Source organism: Pteropus medius, unplaced genomic scaffold (assembly GCF_902729225.1).
Source record: "Pteropus medius unplaced genomic scaffold, Ma_sr-lr_union100, whole genome shotgun sequence".
NCBI classification, from domain to species: domain Eukaryota; kingdom Metazoa; phylum Chordata; class Mammalia; order Chiroptera; family Pteropodidae; genus Pteropus; species Pteropus medius.
The window spans coordinates 17,119,865-17,144,367 of NW_024349519.1; the positions used below are offsets into that span (position 1 = coordinate 17,119,865).

General features: G+C 34.3%; 2 protein-coding genes across 6 annotated transcripts in view; one reads left to right on the forward strand and one right to left on the reverse strand.

Annotated features, from left to right (window-relative positions):
• The window catches only part of RECQL (RecQ like helicase), a 33,531-nt gene extending 32,566 nt beyond the window's left edge, over positions 1-965 (forward strand). For all 3 annotated transcript variants that reach the window (XM_039882536.1, XM_039882535.1, XM_039882537.1), the window contains one exon: positions 1-965. In XM_039882536.1, coding sequence (XP_039738470.1) covers positions 1-147 — 147 coding nt within the window. In that variant the 3' untranslated portion in view covers positions 148-965.
• Positions 856-24,503, reverse strand: PYROXD1 (pyridine nucleotide-disulphide oxidoreductase domain 1). 3 transcript variants are annotated; one of them, XM_039882539.1, is made up of 13 exons: positions 24,297-24,440; positions 24,078-24,156; positions 21,891-21,971; positions 16,559-16,678; positions 14,916-15,044; positions 12,957-13,030; positions 9,789-9,949; positions 8,969-9,069; positions 7,828-7,963; positions 4,956-5,068; positions 4,254-4,376; positions 2,014-2,151; positions 856-1,272 (listed from the first exon to the last, which is right to left on the reverse strand). In XM_039882539.1, exons 2-13 carry the CDS (start codon positions 24,123-24,125, stop codon positions 1,024-1,026), a joined length of 1,473 nt encoding a protein of 490 aa, XP_039738473.1. In that variant the 5' UTR covers positions 24,126-24,156; positions 24,297-24,440; the 3' UTR covers positions 856-1,023. The 3 variants fall into 3 exon arrangements, with proteins under 3 accessions (XP_039738473.1, XP_039738472.1, XP_039738474.1); XM_039882538.1 differs by lacking the exon at positions 24,078-24,156 and having other exon boundaries at positions 24,297-24,503; XM_039882540.1 differs by lacking the exons at positions 24,078-24,156; positions 24,297-24,440 and adding an exon at positions 18,970-19,074.

Below are 24,503 nucleotides of genomic sequence, written 5' to 3' on the forward strand. Positions count from 1 at the left end.
ATTGAGTCATCTCAAATTTGTCATTCTGAAGAAGCTAATAAAAAGAGGGAAGAAAAAAATTCAGGTAACTTCCAGAAGAAGTCCGCAAACATGCCTCAGCAATCTAAGAATACAGGGGCTAAGAAAAGAAAAATTGATGATGCATGAGACGAATGTTTCTAAATTTTACAAGAAAAATACAGTTTATGCATGTATGCACTATTTTTATAGTTAATCGATCAAGAGTTTAAATTTTAAGATAATTTCATTAATATTTAATACATGAGTAGCTATATTTTAAGAACTTCTAAAGTATTAGCGACTTGAGAATTTGAAACCTTTTGAAAATTTAAGAGCATGAATTGTATGAATTCACATATGAGGGAAAGTAAACTTTTTAAAATGTAAAAACCTTTTAAATGTAAACTATTTAAGAGAATAAGTTCAATTATCTTAAGCTCTTTATGCTTTGATATACCTAGTTGTATTTTTTTTCTTTTGACAGCAGTGTTATTATACTGAAAAATTTACATAGGCTCATCACAGAAAGCGAGTGATTTCATGTTATATCAGATGTGTAATGCAAACAAAAAAGGAATAAAGTATCAATACAAATAATATTAGCAAGTAAGATGGCTACTCTATTTAAGTCAAATAAAACTATAAGCTTGAAACCATAGCCTTATTTTGACATTTCACAATCAAAAGATGGCTCAGGTCTACTAGCCAGACCAAGTTAGGTTGTCGCCTAAGTAGGTAACAACCTAGCTAAATTTGCTCCAAAGCTAAATCACAAATGAACGTGTCTAAGTTTAAAACATAGAAATGAATAAGTGGTCAGTTTTGTGTTAGAAAAAAATGTAATAAGTTACCTGAATTGATTTCATCTTTAGACTTTTATTTTTAAATACTTTTCCACAAAAATCATTATCATGTCTGTATTTTTAACTTCATTGAGGTCATCATTAAATCAGTGCAGTCATTTACTTTATTGACTTGACATTTTGTCTTATTTGAAACTTTATGATTCTTGAAATGTCCTTTTTAGTCAAAATAATCTTCTATATCAATATTTGGATCTAGTAGATCTTCTCCATATGATGAAAGATTCATCTGATTTAATATTAAGTTTTCAAATGTTTCTTCTAAATCAGTTTCACCAATTAAGACAGCTCCCATCATTCGCCCATTTTGCATGACGACTTTGACATATTCTTGTCCTTTGGTACATCTCAGCATTAATTCATGATCTGAACCCAAGCTCTGTGCGTTATATTTTCCCAGCAATACAACCTATATGTATGTAGGGATAAAAAAGTAATTTTAGTGAGTACCAAAAAAGAAACATAATATGCAGTTATTTTGTGTTATCCTAGAATGGCCAGCAGAAAAATCTATTCACAAAACTTTACAGCTAAAAGTGCCATTGGGGAGGGTTCTAAAAAAAACATTTGAGAGGCAAGCATTTATTCTACAGATGATAATATCATATAATCTATATGAACATTAAAAATATCTAGTGAATATACACATATGTAAGACTGGACTACATTAGCTTGGCATCATGATTTAAAGATTTAACAAGGAACTGAGAACTTCCAAGGTATGTGTGTATGTGTGCTTCTCCTTATCAGTAAAGTAGGAAGAAAAAACTTGCCTCACTAATGTAAAGAGGATTAAGTAAGATGATATGTGTGGGAAAGTACTTGGTTCATTCTTGAATTTGATGGCTATTAGTTCACCTCACAAAGAAATAATAAATCTCAAAAATTAGAAATGCACCAATTTGGAAGAGATTCCCCCCGCCCCAAACTGTAAAACAGTATAGTGGGAAGGTGGGTAATGATTATCAGATGACTAGAAATTACAATTAGCAATAATACCAGGTACTGATTTGCAAAATATTAGAAAAGGTCATTTTTTGTAAAATGATTAAAACCATATAAAGATTTATTCAAATAAGAAATTATATGATCATAATTAGTTACAAAACTAACAAACAGAAAAAGGCATTAATTTGCTGATCTACCTTACCTTGTAGTTAAAAAATTTTGTTACGTGAGCAAAAAGTTCGAAGCTGAAATCCATATCAATAGAGTCTCCTAAACTGGCTGCAGCCATGCACTTCGCTGCATACCATCCCATCTGTCTAGCCTGGGTCCACAGCCTCATCTGAAATGTTATGAAATATAATTTTTCATTATCATTACTTGAAAACATTATCAGCTTAACCTTGTAAAATTCCTTAAAGGGGTTCAATGTTGGACAGTCTTTAAGACTGGTTAGATCATCCTTTGCCATGGAAGCAATCACCAATCCTCACTAACTAAACTGATTTTGGTATTTGATAGTTCTGTCTAAATTACTGCCTCCAAATTTAAAAGATGACACCAACTTGTATTTTTCAATATAATTTCTATTAAAAATTACTAAAATATTTTAGGCCATCCCAGGTGAGAACATTTTCATTAACCAGTCCCCTCTTCAGAGTAACTTTCTCATCAGCATTAATACAGATGCCAAATTATTTGTTCCTTTTCTTAATCCTTACTTTCTGATGCTAGATAGTTAAGGTCTACTGTGCAATCTAATCGTAAGGGTCAGAGAGACAGAATATATCACTTATTGCCCAGCCCCAAGATATCATAACAAATTTCAACAACTGATTCTATGAAGTCATTTAAAATTCTTCTCTACAACAGTATTAATTTCTCCTGTATTGTATTTTTATTGTATTTCTTACAAAGTTTTGAGATTCCCTGGTGTAACAGAGCACTGGCCTTGGAAATCGGTAGGTTTGCATATCAACTCTTTTACATATTTATTTAACTCTTCTGAGCTTCAGTTTCGCATACACATAAGCATACACTACACTTCCTCCTTGGCTACTGGGAGAATTAAACAGGGTAGCCTATAATAAGCAATTAGTTTCTTTATACCCCATATGTTTAACTAATGCTGTCTTTTCTATGTGCAAAAATAAAACCACATTCTTGGTTATAAGCTTCAAGCATTTCCAATAGAATAAAAGACAGATATATCTATCAATCTCTTCCCTGTAAACAGGTAGGTTTGATGAAGCAAGAGGTGGTCTATGGGAAGGGAGCAAAATAAACCAAGCATGATAAAACTAGAGAATGGCTAAAGGAAGTAGCCTGCACTATTATAGAGACACCTGTTTGTTTTTGGATATTTCTTTCCTATATCAGAGTATGATGCACTTTAAGAATATAATTTATCCTGGAGAAGTTAAAATGTCTAAAATAATCCTAATTGAGAGTGTGTGACAGATATGCCACAAAATGAAATAGGATGATTGGTTGTAGACAAAACTGAAAACAAGCTAGTTTGAAGCATTTAAGAAACAGGCTGAAAGACTTATTATTGATGTTATCTCTGCTGTACATAAACACAATAATGAAGCTGCCTCTTAAAACACATCCAGGTCTTTTACTACTTCACACTCCAAAGTCAATGTGAATAACAACCCTACCTGTGGAGCTGGTTTTTCACCAAGATGAGTGTTGATTGGTTCTTTTATCTCTAACATCTACCTGTGTCTCTACTCTTCCTAAGACAATCTCATTTACAGTCACTGAGTATCTTCCTCCAGTATTTTTGTTCCACTCTTAGGAAGTAGGCAACACTGTGAGGGCAGGAGGAAGTTTAGACCCAGTTGGCAACAGTTGTTAGGCTGAGGACAGCTGCTGACTAAAGGAACATTATTTTTCAGTAGTAATTCCCACAGGGAGAGAATAAGGTCATCAGGAACAGAATACTTCATGGCTTACAAACTTAGTAACCGTTTGTTTTTTTTCATCTAAAGCTGTGCTATACAATATGGTAGCCACTAGCCACGTGTAGCTATTTAAACTTAAATTAATTGAAAGTAAAATTCAGTTCCTCAATCACATTAGCCACATTTCAAATGATCAGACACAGTAGCTACCTTACTACAGTAGTGCAGAAGTATAGAACATACCTGTCATCACAGAAAGTTTCATTAGACAGTGCTGATAAGCATCTGAGAATAAAATAAAAAGTAACAGCCCAGAACTCTTTTCAAAAGATATCTCTGGATATTCTATCACTATAATGATAAATTACCAAAAGAGAAAAAAACACTTTTTTCTTTTTCAGTTACAAAAACTTCTAGGCTACTTTCCGTCTTAAAGCAGAAAAGTTGGAAAACCCGAAAGCTGGATTTGCTGGTAGCAACTCACTTTTTTTCAGATGGACTCTGATAGAAATTGTGATCATGTATGCTGGTTTACCTGCTGCCAGACTGGGCTGGGTTGCCAAGATGCAGTACAAATGTCACCAGCAGCATAGATGTCGGGAAGGGACGTGTGCATATGATCATCTACTTTCAGGCCACCGTCTTCTCCTAGATCAAACTAAACAATGTTCCTCATAAGAATTTGTGGTAAGACAAATGAAACATGACTTTTCATTCTAAAGTAAAAGAACAAGTGAAATTTTTACACCTTGATATGCCAATCTGTAATAAGCAAGTGAAAAATAGGGGCAAAGTTTAGACAACTAAGCTGAATTACCAGGGAATCAAATACATACTATGGCAGAAAAACCCATAAGATTCTTAGATTTTTAACATTGAAACTATCCAATAACCATAATTATCCATAATTATAAGAATATTCCTCAGATTTTGTAAGCTTCAAATACTAAAAAGCAAAAATTACAAGATGGTTTTCCTAAAAGAATCACTTTTAAGAATTCACAGGAGCTATCAGTCTTATCTACATCTAGATAAATTATATGCTGGGATGTCAACTGCTGAAGGACTTTACACCGTAAGAAAGTACTGCAAATCAAGATAAACTAAATTGTTTTCAGCCCTCTTACGTTATACTTTTGTGCTAAAACAATGAACAAGTATTCAAGCTTGAGAATTAGAAATATTAATAAATAATACTTTAGAAATATGCATAGTGGGACAAAAAATTTCACCTTACATTGTTGCCACAGAGAAAAGGTTCTATGTTTGGAGTAACTCCTGTAGCACTGACAATGAAATCGCAGCCATATATCTTTTCATTGGTCAATTCCACATATACAGGCCATATCTCTTAAAAAAAAAAAAATTCTAAAGTGAAATCCACCAATTGTCCATAAGCATTATGTTAATATAATGACTACAATGAAGAACAACAGACAAAGGAAAGCAGGAGATGACTTTAAAACAACATCCTTTAATTTATATAAGGTACATTTGGTAAAAGAATTTATAATCCAATGACATCTTGTTTTGGGTATATTTACGAAACTGTGGCATTAAAAACATTTTTCCTTCAAATTTAGACAAAAATTCTAACAGTAAATATAAATGATAATCATTTTATAAATTATTTATTTAAAAATATGGAGTATACTTCACTGAGTTTAATCAAACTAGCTTACTGACTTTTCAGTTTTTTCCTTACTATTCAAATTCTAACACTCCTTTTTCCTATGGGAAAATTCAAAGGATTTTGAACAGTGGAATATCTCATATGCTAGGTTTGGCTGAGTATATGTCTCCAAATGACAGTATTTTTATAGGAGTGTGGAAGAGGAATTAGGAGATCTGAGTCTTCGTTCTAAATTGATAGATTTTCAATCTTTTTGATTTGGGGGAAGTCACTTTACCTCTGAGTGCACGAGATTTTTACATTTTATTTTAAATTTTATTAAATTTATTGGGGTGACACTGGTCAATAAAATTATATAGGTTTCAAGTGTACAATTCTATAATACATCATCTGTATACTGCACTGTGTTCAAATCAGATCACCTTCCGTCATCACATATTTGGCCCCTTTACCCTTTTCCACGTCTCCCCCACTGCCTTTGGTAACCATCATACTGCTGAGTTTTTGTATCGTTTGTTGCTTTCAGTTTTATATCCCACATGAGTGAAATCATATGGTTCTCAACTTTTTATTTTGCTTAACATAATCTCAGAATACATCCATGTTGTTGCAAATGGCAGTAGTTCATCTCTTCTTATGGCTGAGTAATAGTCCATTGTACATAAGTACCATATCTTCTTTACTTAATCATCTATCAAAGGACACTTCATTGTTTCCATTGTCTTGGCCACTGTGAATAATGCTGCAGTTAACACTGGGATGCATTTATCTGTAGAGATAAATGTTTTCAATTTTGGAGGGTAGATACCCAGAAGAGGGATTGCTAGATCATATTGTAAGTCTATTCTTAATTTTTTGAGGAACCTCCATACTGTTTTCCATAGTGGCTGTATCAATTTACTTTCCCACTAGCAGTGTATGAGGGTTCCTTTTTCCCCACAACCTCTCTAACACTTACTACTTGTCCTGTTGATTACAGCCATTCTAACAGGTGTGAGATGATATCTCACTGGGGTTTTGATTTGCATTTCCCTAATAGCTAGTGAAGTTGAGCATCTTTAAATATGTCTATTGGCCATTTGAATGTTTTCTTGGGAGAAATGTCTGTTCAGATTCTCTATTTTTTAATTAGATTGTTTTTTGTTGTTAAATTTTTTATATATTTTGGATATTAATCCATTATTGGATGTGTTGTTTGCAAATATTTGGTTGGCTGCCTCTTTGTTTTGTTGGTTTCTTTTGCTACACAGAAGCTTTTTAGTTTGATATAGTTCCATTCATTTATTTTTGCTTTTACTTCCCTTGTCTTTGAGATCATACTCATAAAATCCTAAGACCAAGGTCCATGAATATAGTACTTATGTTTTCTTCTCTGCAGCTTATTATTTCAAGTCTTTTATTTAGGTCTTTTTATTTTGGTGTATGGCGACAGACAGCAGCCTATTTTCATTCTTTTGCATGTCTTTCCAATTTCTCCTGCACCCCCATTTAATAAAGAGGCTTTTTTTCCTCCACTGTATGTTTTTGGCTTCTTTGCAGAAAATTATTTGCCCCTCTATATGTAGGTTTACTTCTGGGCTCTCAATTTCTGCTCCACTGCAGGGGTGGGGTGGGGAGAGAGAGTGGGGGATGGATGGAGTGTGTGTGTGTGTGTGTGTGTGTGTTCGTTCTGCCAAAACCATGCTGTTTTGATTACTGTAGCTTTATAGTATAATTTGAAGTCTTTTTTCTCAGGACTGCTTTGGCTATTTGGGGTCTTTTGTGGTTCCATACAAATCTGATGACTTTTTGTTCTATTTCTTTAAAAAATGCCATTGGGATTTTGATGGGGATTGCATTAAATTTGTATATTTCTTTGGGTAATATGGTTATTTTAACTATGTTGATTCTTCCAATCGATGAACACAGAGTATCTTTTCTGAGTCCTCTTCAATTTCTTTTAATAATGTCTTGTAGTTTTCAATTATAGGTCCTTCGTATTCTTTGTTAAGTTTCCTACATATGAGTTAATTGCAATTGCAAAAGGAAGTTTTTTTTCATTTTTCTGAAATTTTATTTAGTCTACAGGAACACACTGGATTTTCGAACATTGATTTTGTATCCTGCAACTCTGTTTATTATTTTTTGGTGGAGTCTTTAGGGTTTTCTATATAAAGAGTTGTCTGCAAAAAGTGACAATTTTACTTCTCCATTCCCAATTTGGAGAGCATCAGGCTTTTTAGTTTTTGTTTTGTTTTGATCTGCAAGATATTCCAATTGATTCACAGGGTTATGATAAACCACAGTGAGTAAAGCTCTATACAATTTATTAGAAAACTGAAAAAGTAGTGAAAATGAAGTGACTTTTTATGTTTTTATTTTTACTTTTCAAGTTTTATATAGAAATCTGAAGATATTTTAAAATTAATAATATAGCAAGATTAAATTATGTTCCTTTTAAATCAGTAGTTAAATTTTTTTAAATTTTATTACTTACCTGTATCAGCTGTAACTGACTGATTATGATGGTCTCTTGGAAAAGTCAAGGATTTTTTCTTCGAAATTCTAAATTCTTTTTGAAGGTAGATTTTCTTTACTTCACACATGGTTTCAATGTGAATCTTATGAGAAAACTAAAAGAAATACTGATCACCATAATACTTAAAGAAAGAATGACTTAGGTTACTGATGATGAAGAAAAGTTATAATACACTTACAGAAACATACAGAAAAAATAATTCTTATAATATAAATGAAAACGCATTGGATGACTGAAAATAAGCCTCTCAATTTCTGTGTGAAAGGAACGAGAAGAAATTCATTCAGTACTGAAGACATCTAGCAGTTAAATTGGCAGGTAGCACCAAGGGCATGTTTTTTAGTGTAAGCCTCATTGAGAATTACGTGTATATTTTTTTAAAAAATTACAACTGTTATAGACTATAAAAACCTCTTGAGAGCAGGTCTATGGCAACTTATTGTTACATCACAGAATCTCAGTAAAGTGCCAGTTAGGTAGGAATTACTCAATAAAAGTTTATTGAACTAAACTGTTGAAGTTCTCAGGTTAAAATGCTATTAATCTTAGGATCTGAAGGTACAGAAAGAAACGATTTTTCATAATTTCCATCATAAAATTAGATATATCATGAAGCCAACCCCCACTTCCAACCTACTTAAGGCTGAGAAGAAACCATACATAGTAAGGACTGCATGTATGTCTTACAATATTTAAATATCACAGCCTTTTAACCACTATTTTTAAAAATCTAGTAAATAAAATGAGATAGTAAATGTATTTTATTTAGAATCCATATGATAACCTTTCAAATATTATAATGCATCTGAAGTGACCTCTGAGAAAAGATTAATTTAAAATAGGACAGGTGTATTCATTGTAGTCTGTGTGAGTGAAAAGAAAGCTGAGGGCCAGTTTTAGATGAATTTAATATTCGCCTGTATTTTGTGGGCAAAACTGGGCCAGGGGGCATTGAAGTCCTTTCCTAGCACTGCGGATTTTAAGTAAAGGGACACAGCAATTTTTTGAGTATATATTTATAACCATAACCAGTTTAACAAATGGTTCAAGAATTTAAAATTGCATTTAGACAATGTTTAATCAGTATATGAAAACATACCTCTTTTGTTCCTTTAAGATTCAAGCCTTCATGCCAGTCAGGCCCCAAGGCACTGCCTATATTATCAGCATTGGCTTTGGTTCCTGCTTCCTTTTTCTTTCCTGAAAAGATAAACTCAATTCAAAATCAAATGATATAAAAATTGCCAGGGGGAGAATCATGCTTGTGTTCTGCAGCTTTTAGGCAATGTAATGATTCTCATACGTACATACAGTATGACTAATCTAAGGCATGTATATTAATCCTTTTATTCATTATTTTAACATTTTGTGTAGAGCTATAAAATGGACATGGATAATATTCTCAACAACTGTTGGATATAAACACACTCAAAGTGTTTTTGGAGGTTATATACACCGGTTAATATACAGGGTAAAAAAATTAAATACTGAAAATTTTCTCAATGGTTAGCACCTCCAAAACTACAAAATTCTTGACTTTTATAAGCCAAAAGTTAAAAATAATAATAACAGCTTTTTTAAACTAAAAAACTGCGAGGCCTGTATTTGTTTTTAAACTCGTTGCATTTTTTTATAAAATTACCTTAGGTGTTGTCTAACTGTAGCATCTATTTACAAAGATGCAGATGGATCAGTTTATTTAATTCACTTTAAACTTGCAGTTTTAATTTTATATATCTTTCATAAAAATATATATACACACACATATCCTAGAAAATCTAGAATGTCACATAAGGGTCTAGAAATATCTATATTCCTAGCTCCCAAACATAATATTTTGCTAAATTTTCTTACAGTCTTTTTTTCAATGGTTAAAAAACGTTTCATCTGTGTATTAATGAGCTAGATGCTATATTTACCTTCAGTTGTGTATCTGGTTCTTTTCTGTGCGATTTCAGCTTCTGGTTTTTCAGCAATAAGCTTAGAAGTCAAGAATTCAGCTGCTCCTGCATCGAAGAAAGTATTCCCAATAGCTTTATCTTTAATGGCCCAAATTACTTCACACCCTTCAATTTCATACCTAAAAGGAATATTAAAGTTACTTAGAGCAATTTCAAAAGTCTAAGTAGAAATCTTTGTATCTGCACATAACAGTTCTTTCCTAAGGCACGAATAAATCTTTTAAGGCAAACTCAGGAAGAATGATTATAAAGAGGAATGTAAACCTCTTTCAGGATAATAAGAGTTAAAGTAGAATCAATAATAAAAGAAATTTAATCATTTACTGGAAGAACATATAAGCGACAAATACATATACTGAACATCAGGCAAAATTTTATTACAATGAATATCATTTCAGTGTCCAATTTCTACAGCAGAGTTATTATTTAATGTCCCCCAAGGTTCTCAGGAGTGAGCAATGCTTTATCTAGTTATAGTGTAATCAATAATGGATGGGCACATAGGTGGTACATAGCTACCATAGAGAGAACAGCTGACTTCTTTGGTAACAAATATTTTATGTGCTCAAAGCACATTACAGAAGGAGATTGACAAAGGAGAGAAATGGGGTTATGTACTAAAATCTTAACTTTGTTATAAAGGAATCATTACCCTGCAATTAATTCCTCTGATCTCAGAAATTCCTAAGCCATCTAGCCAAAGAAAGATCCAGTTCACAGAAAAGTCAAGGACCTAAGAGGAAGAAAGGAAGGGACATGGTATATAGAAGCCACTTTCCATGACTGTTCATGAGGTAGCTGGCGCTCGTAGGCATCTGCTGTTTTACCTCTAGGGTTGGACACTGAGAATGTGATTCTCTTAATATTCATTTCACGTTATAATTCATGTTATTAATACCTGTTTTGGTACAACTGATGAATTGAGACAATCCCAGACAAACAGGATATATGATTATCCTAACTATACTAGGATTTTATTTGAACATGCTCTAGTAAAACGTATCGTATGTTATTTTTAACATTTCTTTATGGTATTGCCATCTTTATTTCAACATGTTCTAGTAATACGTATTCTATGTTATTTTTAACATTTCTTTAGGGTAGTGCCATCTTTATTTCACAGACTGACAGACTGATACGTGACACAGGTTATATGACTTTTTAAGACTAATCAATAAAGAGATGGTAGAAAAAAGGTTTAGTATATCTGACTCCAGGTCACCTAACTTCATGCTTTTTAGCATATGGTAAAGGAGCCCCTTGCATCATCCACTGGGCCTTTTGTTTTCTCTCGCTCTTCCATACCAGCAAAAAATATTTACAGTTACTAAGTTTCGGATTATTTTGGAGAACATTCTATCTATTTTATACTGCTCAGGTCATATAGCATTGCTGATGCTATATGGTAATCAATTTTATATTCCAATTTATATATAGGTACATAGTTATTATGAAATGCTTTCCTTAACTTTTAAATTGGGAATTTCTCTAATTACCACTTTCTGTATTTTAAAGTTACATAGCAGTATAACACATTTGAACATAGCTTAAAATATCTGATGCTTGACTAGCAGACCATAGTTAGAATAAGTGACTCCTATACATGCTTTACCTCACAGGACACTCTCTAAACCTCCTACCCTATGAATTATGTCCTCAGAAAGATGCGTAAGCATGAAGGTATCGCCACACGTAGGGGAAATACTGCTTTCATACTCTTAAAAAACACAACAAAGTATTAAAATTTTGTGAAATTATAAAAAACGATGTCTGAAAATGAAAAGATTAACCTATACTTGGAAAGAAGAAAAGAGATAATAACTGAAATAAAAGTATACTAAAGAAAATTAGTATTAGCCTCAGTGGAACACGGGGCTATTAAAGAGCAGAAAAGGTTTGGATATATTATTTTTCATCAAGAAAAGATAAAGGCTTAATCATTCAGTGAACTTAAACTGACAGAATAGCACCATATGGGACCTTTCTTAAACTATCAGAGTTTACTGAATATGAAATTATGAATTTTATCCAATTATATATTCTTCAATCTCCAACCTAAAGAAAGTAAGGAACAGGATTAAACGCTGTGAGACTAAACATTTTTAAATGTAAGAAAGCATTTCATTGTAAATAATATAATAATAGTATTAAGTTATACTTTTGGTGATAGCTGATGGAGAAAATCTGTCATGCATACAATAGAATTTGAAGCCCCTCTTAAAATAAATCTATGCCTCTTCCCTTTTAGCCCAGTTTGGTTTTGATACTCTAGTATTTTTCTCTACATTTCTCTGTACAGTGCCACGAACTTCATAATTACAATAACCATCACTCCTAGTACTCAGGCAATTTAAGAACTCTTACAGGCTTCCAATGGGATTTGCCATCTAAAAAAGGTGGGGGGGTGGGGCGGAGTAAAAGACTACTCTGTGGCTTGGAATGGATGAAATTGAACAAAGACAGGGCTTTGGCAGATTCCTTATTGATACAAATTTATCCTTTTTGAAGTCAGACCCAACTTTCTGGCCTGAAAAATATCTGGAATATTTCTCCATGTCAGCCATCTACTGGATGATAAATCACAAAGAAAGTGAACCAATGCTCTTGTAGACAACAGCAGGATATTTTCAATGGTATTTGAACTTGAAATATCTTAAGATGATAATATTTCATTAATTAATGTGTTTGCATTTTCTAAACTTTCAAAAACCAAGAGCTGGGAGTACCACATAACCTGAAACATGAATCACAAACCTTTGGGTTTCATGATCCAGAAAAGTTAACACAGATAAGTGAACCAGGATGAGTACAAGCAATAAAAAATGGTGGGGATTATGACTAGTAATATAGTACATGCTTATAAAACACATATGGGTCAAATCTAGCCACTCACCAGTGTATGACCCTTTGAGACCTAAAGCATTCCCTAAATTCATGTTTTATAAGGACATTTCTATAACTCTGAATTCTATGGAAGCTAAAAAAATAAAGTGGATTTTTCTTCTTGAGTATATGAAAAACAATTATATTTATCTTTGTTTTTCAGGCTAACAAGATCTTTTCTAGTCTGCCAATAATCACACGAATCACAGAGGAGTTCTTAAATATTTAAAAATATATACTTACACTAATTCAAGTGCGATACCACCATTCCCTATGATCATTATTCTCTTAGCTTTAGTAAGCTGCTTCTGAAATTCCTATATTAAAAAGAAAACGACAGTGTTTTGTATAGTGGGCAATACCAGAAGCAAGAGGCTTCACTGACAATTTCACTTTCCCACTCTGCCAGGATGCACCCTCCCAATTATTACAAATGTTCCCCTCAATGTTCCACCTCAAAATGCCTCTATAGGAATGCCTCTCCTGATTTTGTCTTTTATGTCATTACATTTAGAGTAGTAGTTCTGAATTTCATCAAGAGGCACTGTCTTTAGTTTACAACATTCCCAACTATTTGACCAAATCAATTTACTAACATGACATTGATCTGTATCTTAGATAACGGGATTCTTCCTTTTCTTTAAGTCCCTCACACAGTTGATACTCCCTACAGTCACTCGGCACTTAAAACTTGCAGGAATTCTCGAGAAGGATAGCAGCATGGTGGTTAGGAGCACAGAGTTCCTGGTTCTAGCAGTTTACTAACTTGGGCAAGTTGCTTAACCTCCCGTGGCTCACATTCTTCACCCATAAATAAAAAGCGACTATATCTTAAGGGTTCTGTAAGCATTAAGTAAGCCGTTAGGAGTAGCAGGCACTTAATAATGTCTAACATTTATTTTTTAAAATGTTACATTATTACAATTATAAGACCTCCACATTCCCATGCTCCCCACTCCCCCCACCAGAGATCACAACGAGCTTTCAAAAGTACAGAATAGTCCAATTGCTTCAGGATATCTGAATAGCTAAATTCTTCCTCCTATGTCAAGTTACCATTTCTATTAAATTGACCTCAAAATGTATGATAATATTCAATAAATAACCACTGTGATTAGCTTACTTAAAATTCTACAAAAAAAAAAAAACAATTTTAATTTGTTCTTCATTGAGGGCAGTAGATAATCTAAGCAAGATCTGTAAAGAGCACTGGACATGGAGAGATAAGTGGCATGAGTTTAAACTACTGATAAACTTAATAACTACCATAGTATGGGTCAATTACTTAATCTTTCCATCTCAGTTTCCTATTTGTAGAGCGGGAATAATGGCTATCACACAGGATTATAATGAGGATTCAATGAGTTCATGTACGTAGAGGGCATTGCTGGAACATAGTTATGAACGCAGTCTTTGATAATACGAACCTAAAATATTTACAAGAAGATAATCGAGTCTGGTTTTCTCTAAATTCCTAATTATTTAAGAACAGGCTGAAAGTAAACTATCAATTTCCAAGATGATAAAACATTATGTAATTGTAAATGTATCATCACATGGGACAGAACAACGAGCTTCAGGTAAGTAAGACAAGAGTACTGTGATTCGAAACCAGGAAGAGCTTCTTGGTAATAAGGACCAACAAACCCCGAAATAAATTACCAAAAGAAGTTGGATAAGGTTCCACTGATAGAGTTTCACCTTACTGGGATAGTACCACTGTTCTTGCGCAGAACGATAAACCCAGTGACTTCTTCAGTTTTAGGACTGTGTCATGGTTCTGTACCACAAAGATCTGACTACTAATTTCTTTGCTGAGGAGTAAGTTCAGTAAGTTTTAATATGTTTCGCCTTTTGGGAAAAAAGATCATTACATAATTAGGTTGCAAATCACATATTCCCAGTCAGAATAGATTAATGAATATGTGCATACTGCAAATTGTAATCTTCAGCATAACCGTTACATCTAAAAGTTGCATAACAAGGAACAGAAAAACATTGTCATGAATAAAAAATTATCAACTAAAAACAAACTGAAACTGGCCATAATGACATTATAACTACTTTCTGGTTTATGTGTCATCAAGGAAAAAAAACCTCTCTTCTACAGTTTAGGAGTTAACAAGAGTGGAATACTGTGATTCAAATGTAGAAAAGCCTAAGAATCTTCATATATCCCATGATCCAACCTCAAAATGTTACCTGAGCACTGTCTGTATCACGGATTCCTAAAACATAAGGATTTCCTTTACATATCAACTTTGGTTTAGCTCCAGCACACAGACAGAGTTTCTTATACACGTGCTGACTGCCATCTTCCGTTAAAATGCACTGTAAAAACATAGGGCAGTGAAGGGAAGAAAAAACATTTATATACGGGTACAATTCATTTTAAAAAGACAAAAGCAAAAAATATATTAAGGTTGCCTCTTGGTGGCACTCAATATTGCACTCAATACAGCGATTGCAAAGCTACCAAACATGAGAATGCATTCTTATAAAATTCAGTTCTTTTTCTTAAATTTTTTTCTGTCAAATTATTTGTCTTTCAAATGTGGTATACAGTGTTTTATCCCTAAGGGAGAATTCACAAGTTAAAGCTGCTTTAGAGAAACAACTACAGACTCTATTTCCCATCTCTCCTAAAGCTCATGTGAGGATATTGTTAATCATCTGATAACATCCTTTTCTGAGACTGCCTTATTCCTGAGACTGTCTTAGTTTGGGCATTATATCATTTTGGAATATTGCAACCACTTTCTAATCTGGTTGCTGGCCACCAGCCACTCACTCATCCCCAGTTCCTCCTTGACACTGCTGTCAGATCTTCCTAAAAGAATATCTATTTCATCATCACTGCTTCCACTTAAAATCTCTTTATTATTTCTCCATTGTTTATAAAATAAAAACTCAATTTCTTAGCATGACATAAAAAGCTTTTCACAATCTTATTTACTTATTTCTCTGGCTTTGTCTGCCAATCTCCTTTACTTATCCCCGCCCCAATCCCCTTGACAACCTCACTGTACCATGTGGCCCGTTTCCTTTCTTTGGGTCTTTGAACATGTATTCTCCTCTTCCTGAAATGCCCCCCTCCATCTAGAGAACTCTTAATTGACCCATCTTTTAAAACAGAACTCAAGTACTACTCGATCTGTGACATCTTCCTAAATATCTAATATCAGAACTTTGACACTATCTCAATGACTCCTTTTCATGTGTCCATATAATTATATGTATGCATGTCTATATTCCCTATGGCAGCGGCCTCCAACCTTTTTGGCACCAGGGACTGGTGCTCCTATGAGAGTCTAATGATCTGAGGTGGAGCTGAGGCAGTGATGCTAGCACTGGAGAGTGGCTGCAAATACAGATGAAACTTCACTTGCTTACTTGCTTGCTTGCTTGCTTGCCGCTCACCTCTTGCTGTGCGGCCCGGTTCCTAACAGGCTACAGGTACTAATCTACAGTCGGGGGGGCGGGGAGAGGGTCAGGGAACCCCTGCCGTATGACAGTGAACACTCTCAAGAGCAGGCTCCTTATATTATTGCTGTTGTGTCCTACCTAGCACATAATGCAGTGCGCAGAAAACACTAGATGCTATATAAATGTTGACAATAATTTGAAAGATAAAACCTAAAAAAAATGCCAAGCTAAACTAATTATATAAATCTCAATAAACTCACAAAAATGTGTAAATTTTTCTAATAATAATGGAAATTAACATCACTAAAATTTACTTGCTAGGGATTTTGGTGGTGTTACAGGCGGGGCCAAAGGAAGACAGACAAAACCTCACCAAGATGTAAGAAAGGAAAATGTCATTAAGAAAAAAATTCTCTTACATGTTCTTCACTCTTCAGTTGCTTTACTCCAGACTCTATAACCTTAATGTTGGGAAAGCGGTTTTCTAACATGGTACTTGGTTGTTCTTCAACATCAAATTTTTCCAGTACTTTAGAAACCTGTATTAATCAAAGAGGTAAAAAGATAAAAACTTTTTCTTTCGAGAATTTTAAATAAAATATTTTCATTTCTTTTTATACACTACTTATTTCATGTTCATAAAATAAGAAAGTTGGCCAGCTGCACTATAGACAGTGGAAAGAGGGCTAGACTCTGCATTTTAAGATGAACTCAAACACTAGTCCTAAGATGAACTCAAACACTAGACTCTTGGGCAAGTCAGGTAGGTCACTGAGCCTTAGTTTACTGGTCTGTAAAATGAGGGCAACACTCAATCAAACAGCTTATCTTTCTCCTTACCCTTGTAGCTTTCTTCTTCCACTTGCTAGGTAACCTTATTACGATTGAGCCTTTGGACTTTTTCCTCTTCTCCAAAATCATCAGTATCCTCTTGGATTTCCCTCCTATCCTGCTAAGAGACCACTAGGAATCATTTCGTCTTTTGCCCAAACCCTTTATTTCCTTGTTCTCTTATCCTCAACCATTAATTACCCTGAAAATTTCCAACCATAGATCAAACTACCTGTTTTCTCCAGTCTGCTATGGAAGAACCACATACCTTGCATATTGGTATCCAGCATCAGTTGTTCTTTAAACACTGCATAGACATCCAACTATATGACCATAGCAATTCTCAAACCTTCGTCCTCAAGATCCCTTTACACTCTTACAAATGACTGAGGATCCCCAATGGGCTTTTGTTTGCTTGAGTTATACCTAGCAATATTTGCTGCATTAGAAATTAAAGCTAAGAAAAAGTTTAAATATTTCTTAATTCACTTAAATAATAAATCCGGTATATGTTAAACAGATATGCTGTTAATGAAAAATAACTACTTTTTCCATAACAAAACAATGGCACTATTTTACATTTTTAAGTATCTCTTTAATGTCTGGCTTAAAAGAAGATAACTGCAAACTGCTCCTACAGTCTTCATTTGCATTGAAACTATTGTAATATGTTGTTTTGGCCTCTTACAAATATGCAGCCCTTTCAGGTAGCTGTATATTTTTCTTAATGCATCGTTAAGACTCAACAAGTTATGGTTTCTTAAAGATTAGATGCAATGTAGAATTTGAAACCATATCAAAGAATTCTTCATACTCTATTCCTATGAAATCCATTGGTTTATCCTGCATTTTGAATGGATCCTGAAACATCACACACTGCTCATATGGACAATGGTGGTTCAGTTACAGAGATCTTCCAAATACTGACACATTTCATAGCTATGCAATATAAAAAATAACATTCATTATTATCACCAACAATCTAATCAGTAAAGTCTTTAAGTACTGTATGGCTCAGAGTGAAGAATGTGTTTTCCAAAATCTCCAATTTTTGCTTGCAAGCTATAATTTTGTCATATTGGCAACAAATACTGTCAGTTGTTTTCCTTGAAGTGACAGGTTCATTTCATTTTCCAAATATTAATGACCATAATTTGTCAGTTGTTCTTTCAAGTAAAATTGATGTCCCAAGATAAAAAGTACATCTTGCAACTCAGCAACTCCCCAATGGCTTTTCCTTGAGACAATACTGCACTCTTGTATGCAGAAGTGCTTGATGCATACATCCTAGTTCATCATACAGAATAGTAACAAGATGTGCACTTGAGAGTAAAGATTTAATAAAATTAACATTTTTCACTGGCTTTTATTTTTTAACAGCTTGTGCGGCAGTGAAGAATGCGATGACCACTAGTATTTTTGCCACTATTGCTTTCCTACCATCGGTGCAAATGTCAATATAAGAGCAAATAAGAAGAGCAAATAAGAACTTGGTAACATATTCTAATCCTTCAGTGACTTTTTTCAAACTTCCACCACTCTAATGTTCCCCAAACTCATTTCATCCTCTTTATTCTCAACAAATCACCTTATTTCTAGGCTTAAAGCAGCTACTAAGAACTATTACTACTTTCCCATTATCTATAAATTTCTCTGCTATCATCCACCTTCCTTGACCCACTTTCAACTTCTTGAAGTGAATCCATTAATAGGTGCTCCATTTCCCATCCTTCATCTTCGGCCTTCCCCACTAGTTTCTTAATCTCAAGAGGTAAACATGCTAAGTATATTCCACATGAAAAAATAAAACTCAATGTTAGACCTCATGTCCTCTTTTTTGCTACCACCCTGTCTTTTCTCCCTTCACAATCAAATTTCAAGAGAACAATGTTTACAGTCATTTTAGAGTTACCTCCCATTAATTTCTCAAAACAGTGTAAAGTATCTCAAAGTCACCACTCATTTTTTAGAAATTGCTACTTTTGACTCATTATCTTACCTGACTTCTACAGGATCTGACATGACTGATCACTCCTCTTAATTGAAACTTGGGCCTTTCTTGGCCTCAGGGATTCCGCTGTCAGTTTTCCCTTTAGATCTAAGACTAAGAAGAAGAATGGCCACTTTAAATTTCTCCTTTCTCTCTAATCTCCCCTTAAATGTCAGTGTTCCATAGGACATCACCACTGTGTTCTCACTCTATGCACCTTCCTGGGAAACTGCAACCCATGCCTGTGGCTTCAGCTGACACTGAGGGAATGATGAATAAAAAATTGTTATCTCTACCTTGGTCTTATCGCCTGCTCAAAGTGCTCCAGAAGTTTGGCATCATTTAAATTTAAATAAAATGCAATTCCATATTGTGGTATGCAAGCCTGTCAAGACTTGACCCCTGCCTATTGGTTTAACCTCACATCACACGCCAGCAGTGCTGAACTGGTACCTGTTAGAGCACATTACATAGGCATACATACACTTTCACGCACCTTGGCGCATGCCTACATCCACTTGACCGCTGCAAACATGGTAAAACCTACTTATTCTTTAAGTTTCAGTTTCAATGCAACCTCCTAAGTAAAGCCTTCCTTGATTCTCAAAGGCAGGCTTCAGCATTCATTAACAGTGTGTTATTATATGAAAATATACATATGTTGGAATATGACCTCAATTTTTTTGCCTTTCGGGATAATTATACTGTATAACTACTCCTTGAATATCTGTTGCCCCAATATATAGTAACCATTCTGAGAAAGTGCTATTCATTAATCATGAGGACTCAAGAGCCAAAGTGCCTATATTCAAAACCTGACTATATACACCTTGAAAATGTACCTAACCTCACTGTGACTTATTAAGCTCATCTGTAAAATGAGGTTAATGTAAAAACCTACTTCATAAGGTTAAGAATACATTAATATATTTAAAACATTTAGAAAAACGGTATATACTAAGTGTTCCATAAATAATGTGAATTATTATTAACAGTAATTTATTCTCCTTTAAAAATTATACAAGTCAGGAATACATGCTGTTTTTAACACTAAAAAAATAAACAAGTCATACTATAGTATAAAATGTTAAAATCCCTCTTTACTGCTTTCCAGCTCTCACATTTCCCCCTACCCCTGAGATAACCACCAGGGTCTTTTTGGTTATGTTCTATACTTTTAATTTCTGTATCCTGGGTGCCTAGCACATTGATTGATATATAATACAGATGCTCAATGAATGATTCAATTTCTGACTTCTAAACACTAAGAATAACTGACATTTGCATATTTATTATTTCAATGTACTTTTACATGTTAGTACAGTAAGTCCTTACTTAACATCATCAATAGGTTGTGTGACTTTAAGTGAAACAATGTATAACAAAACCAATTTTACCACAGGCTGATTGATAAAATCAAGAGTTAAATTCCTATGGCATCTCATCAACATTTTAACAAAATGACGGAATGATGTTACTCAAGGACCTGCTGTACATTTTAAGCCCACAACCTTGTTAAGTAAGCAAGGAGTATATCACCCTAATATTACATGTAAAGCAACTCAGGTACAGAGATTTGCCAAGGCTACACAGCCAGTAAATAACAGGCCTAGAACCCAAGTTATTTTCTTCTATTGTATAAAAGTTAAAAAATTGGCAAAAACTGAACTCAAGTCTTATAACTCTGGGATCATTACATCAAATTAAGTCTTCTGGAAAGACATTTATAAGACCTAGCTATTCACTTTTCTCTTATGGATGTATGCTTAAGCTTGTAATTGAATATGCTATTTTCTTTTAGAGAAATTGTTCTCTGGGTCTTCAAATCCCATAACTCTTTTTCTGTACTTAGGTACTAAGACCTTTTTTGTATCTATAGGCAGGTTATAAAGGAGCAACATGGGCAACTAACTTCCCCTTGGTCTTAGGAGTTTATGTAAACCTTAGGAGTTTACATATGAGAATGAGGTGGGTTAATAGTATATTGATCTCTTCCCTGGGAGATAATATGTAAAATAATTTTTATAAAATATACTTTAAGATTAGAAAGGTGTGTCTGTAGGAGATGGCTAGGGGGAAGGTGGTTTTTCTTCCTTGGCATTAAATCTATTAACCTTTATATGAATAATAAGTCTTAGACAAAAATGCCAAAAAAAAAAGTTATACTCTATTAGGATATTATAAGGGAAAACTCGTATTAAATCAAAGACTATGATAGTAGTCTTCATTGAAGTATGGGAAGAAAAGATTTGTTTTTCACTTTTTTTATTCATTTATTTTTTGCATAGGCATTATAATACTCTTAAGTGTAGCCACTGAAACACATGTACTTTATAAATATATAAATGCACGCATATGAGAATATGAGACCAAAACTTTTGAACAGTTGAGGTACAGGATCAAAAATGTTTAGAGACCACTCTTCCACGATACTGACCTCAATGATCTTAGACTCCTATTATAACATGTGTAATATAAATTCATGGAACCACGGTGTTCTGAGAGATGCTTATTACACATCCGAAACATTATCTACAAGTGTAAACTTGGCTCAGAAGCACTTCTGATTTGTAAATACAAATAACACACACAATTTACCATGAAGATATACACAGATATTTGCATTCATATTTAGATTTCATAGCATCTTTCCCCCCAAAAGAATCTTATTTTAAGTTTTCTGAAAAGTAATTCATAATGGGAAGAAAAGACAGGAGGGAAAAAACAGTAGACTAGAAATTCAATTCAGTATTATACTGGGTGCTTTGGTATTCAATCGGAAGAATTCTAAACTTTGAACTATGATTTTAAAATGAATATTAAAAGAACATTTGTCATTTTAAACAAAATACTATAGTTAACACTAACTGCTATGGAAGTAATTGCAATTTTTAAAATTAATACTAAGAAAGTGATACAAAGGTTCTTACCTGCTTGAAGTTTGTAACTGCTTTAATAACAGGAGCAGCTGTTATCAAGAGAATATCTTCTGATGGAAACTGAATCGCCAACTTATTTAAAAAAAAGTAGGAAAAAATATGATAAATCACTTTAGGTATTAGTATATTTAGCATTGGGTGTGAGATAGGGATAATGCAATTTTAATAATGTTATTAACCTAGGAAACTAAAAACTCACTGTTCCTCATCTAAAGGTCTCTATTATCCTGATCCTGGGTCTTGTTCATCATGTTTATAGGATGATGAGCAGTAGTATATTTGCACTAAATGCTAACAAAGATTTGAACAAGAGAAGTGACATAAAGAGGTATTTCTAATTTACTTAAACAATTTTATATGCCAATTTAAGTTATCATGCGGAGGATAAGAAGAAATGATCTTCCTATATAACAGTTAAACCAACTTCTATTTATTGTAAAATATTTTCATTTGCCTTCAGCAGGATAAAATTACAGAAAATAATAAACATTTAGAATCTTAGCCTGACTTTTCTCAAGTGCTTTGGCACTCTTATCCTGCCTCTTCCAAATGTCCAGCCAGTATATCTTCTGAGAAGACCAAGCCATTTTAATATTGACCTTACAAAATTTAGTGGTTTGACTTGCTCATTTCACCATTTTCCTCTAACTACAAACTTCTTTCTCACTTTAAACTTCATAAAAGCATTTTCCTAACTCATGTTTCTGTTCCTGAATTCTATCAATCTCTAGTTCTATCGCTAGAACTAGAGATATTAAAATTGAGCATGAAGGGTTAAAGAAGTACAAATTAGTAGTTGATAGATGGTCATGGGGATGGGGAGCACGGCACAGGGAATGCAGTTAGCATTAATACAATGGCTAGGTGGAGAGCTAGAGAAGAGAAAGAGCAATTAGAGGGATCGTTTTATTAAGTACATAAATGTCTAACCAATGTACTGTATACCTGAAACTAATAATTAAAAAAAAACAAAACAGCATATTCGATTCACCTACACATTCTCAAAACCCCATATTTTTTAATATCGCCTTAAACATTCTATAATATTTGCCAATATTATCACTCTCCTCTTCTTTCTTTCCTTTATATATTCTGTAATTTTTTCCCTTTCTGTTTCCACTGCTAGAGTAGGCCTTGGAAACTTCTTTAAACTACTGAAGTCACCTTTAAATTGGCCTTCCAGTCTCATATTAACCAGCTGCTCCTGCCCCACATATTATAACTAATCATCTTTATAGAATTTCCATTTGATCACAGTACTCCATTGCTCAAAATCATCTATTGTAAATTCTTGTTAAATTCTTAGCATCCCTTATGGTCTGGTTTCTGCCAACCTTCCTGGCTTCATCTTTAGTCATCACCAATACATACTTTGCTTCTCCCAGAGGATGCCACGCTTTTTCACCTGAGATTCTACTGTTGCCTCTCTTTGGAATGTCTATCTTTTCACATCTACCTGGTGAACTTTTACTCATTCTTCTACACTGAGACAAAAAGGTATCTCCTTTAAAAAAAGATATCTCTTCCCTCACTCCCTACCAACTCCACAGGCACCCCTAAGATAGCAAACACACTAATGAAATGATTTGATTACATGTCTTTTCCACTAAGCTACTATTAGTCCCTACAAAGGAGGTATCATGCTGTTTTATATTTGACTATTCAGCCGTTAGCACAGCAGAATAGTTAGTGCCAGGGTCATAGGGGTTTACTTGGTAAATAAATTGAAAATACCCATCCAAAGATTAAAAGTAAAAAACAAACAAAATAATTAAACTGTGAATTTCTTGCACTATTTATTACCGGTGATTGCTTACGTTTCCTTAATATCAAAATAATTTAGTCCTTTTTGAAATATATGTATATATAGTCATTATAATCAGAAAAGCATTCCCTAGCTGCATTTAATCCCTTGCTGGTTGTTTTACAAAAGATTACTAGAGATAAAATCAATCCTGTCTTGGGAGTTCAAAGTATAGGAAACTTACGTAAGGAGTATGATGCACTAAGGACTTGACACCTATCTGGAAGCTGAATTCAATCATCTAATTTAAAAGGGGGCTGAATTTCCTGACAAAGTATTTACTAGTTACAAGCCCTCTTGTCTGCTCTGACATTACTAGGACCAGAGCCTGGTTCAGTGAGCTTTGGGTTCTCTCCCAACAACTTGTTCTTTACCCGTCCTCCATGCGCCTGAGGTTCAAGTTTGCGAGGTACTAAGAACATCAGCTCAGGGCCACCACGCAGTCTCTAATATCTGGGAGCAGGAAAGAGAGCGGGGGGCGGTTAGAAAGCGTCTAAAGGGACCAGGAAGGACTAAGGAGTGGGTGGGAGGGAGCCTTGAGCACCACCTCCTGCGGGGTCGACGAAGCGGAGCCGCCTGCGTGCCCGCCCTACCTGCTCCGCGCAGGTGACACCCGCGATGCCACCGCCGACCACCACGAACTTCTCTGCCCTCGAGGGAGGGCGTGCTGCCTCCATGTTCTCAGTCTTCTAATGGTTTACTGACTACAGTGGGGTGGCTGTGGGAGCTTGCATTCCGGGAGAGGAGATCGAGCGGGGCGGTCACTTCCGGAGCCGGAGCCTGCGAATCCGACCTACGGG

Coding starts and splice junctions, on each gene's coding strand:
- PYROXD1 (XM_039882538.1), bottom strand. CDS start 24,380: ATGGAGGCAGCACGCCCTCCCTCGAGGGCAGAGAAGTTCGTGGTGGTC. Junction 21,972..24,296: donor GTGTCACCTGCGCGGAGCAG/GTAGGGCGGGCA, acceptor TTTTTAAATAAG/TTGGCGATTCAGTTTCCATC. Junction 5,069..7,827: donor GTCAGTTACAGCTGATACAG/GTAAGTAATAAA, acceptor TTTTTTTTTAAG/AGATATGGCCTGTATATGTG.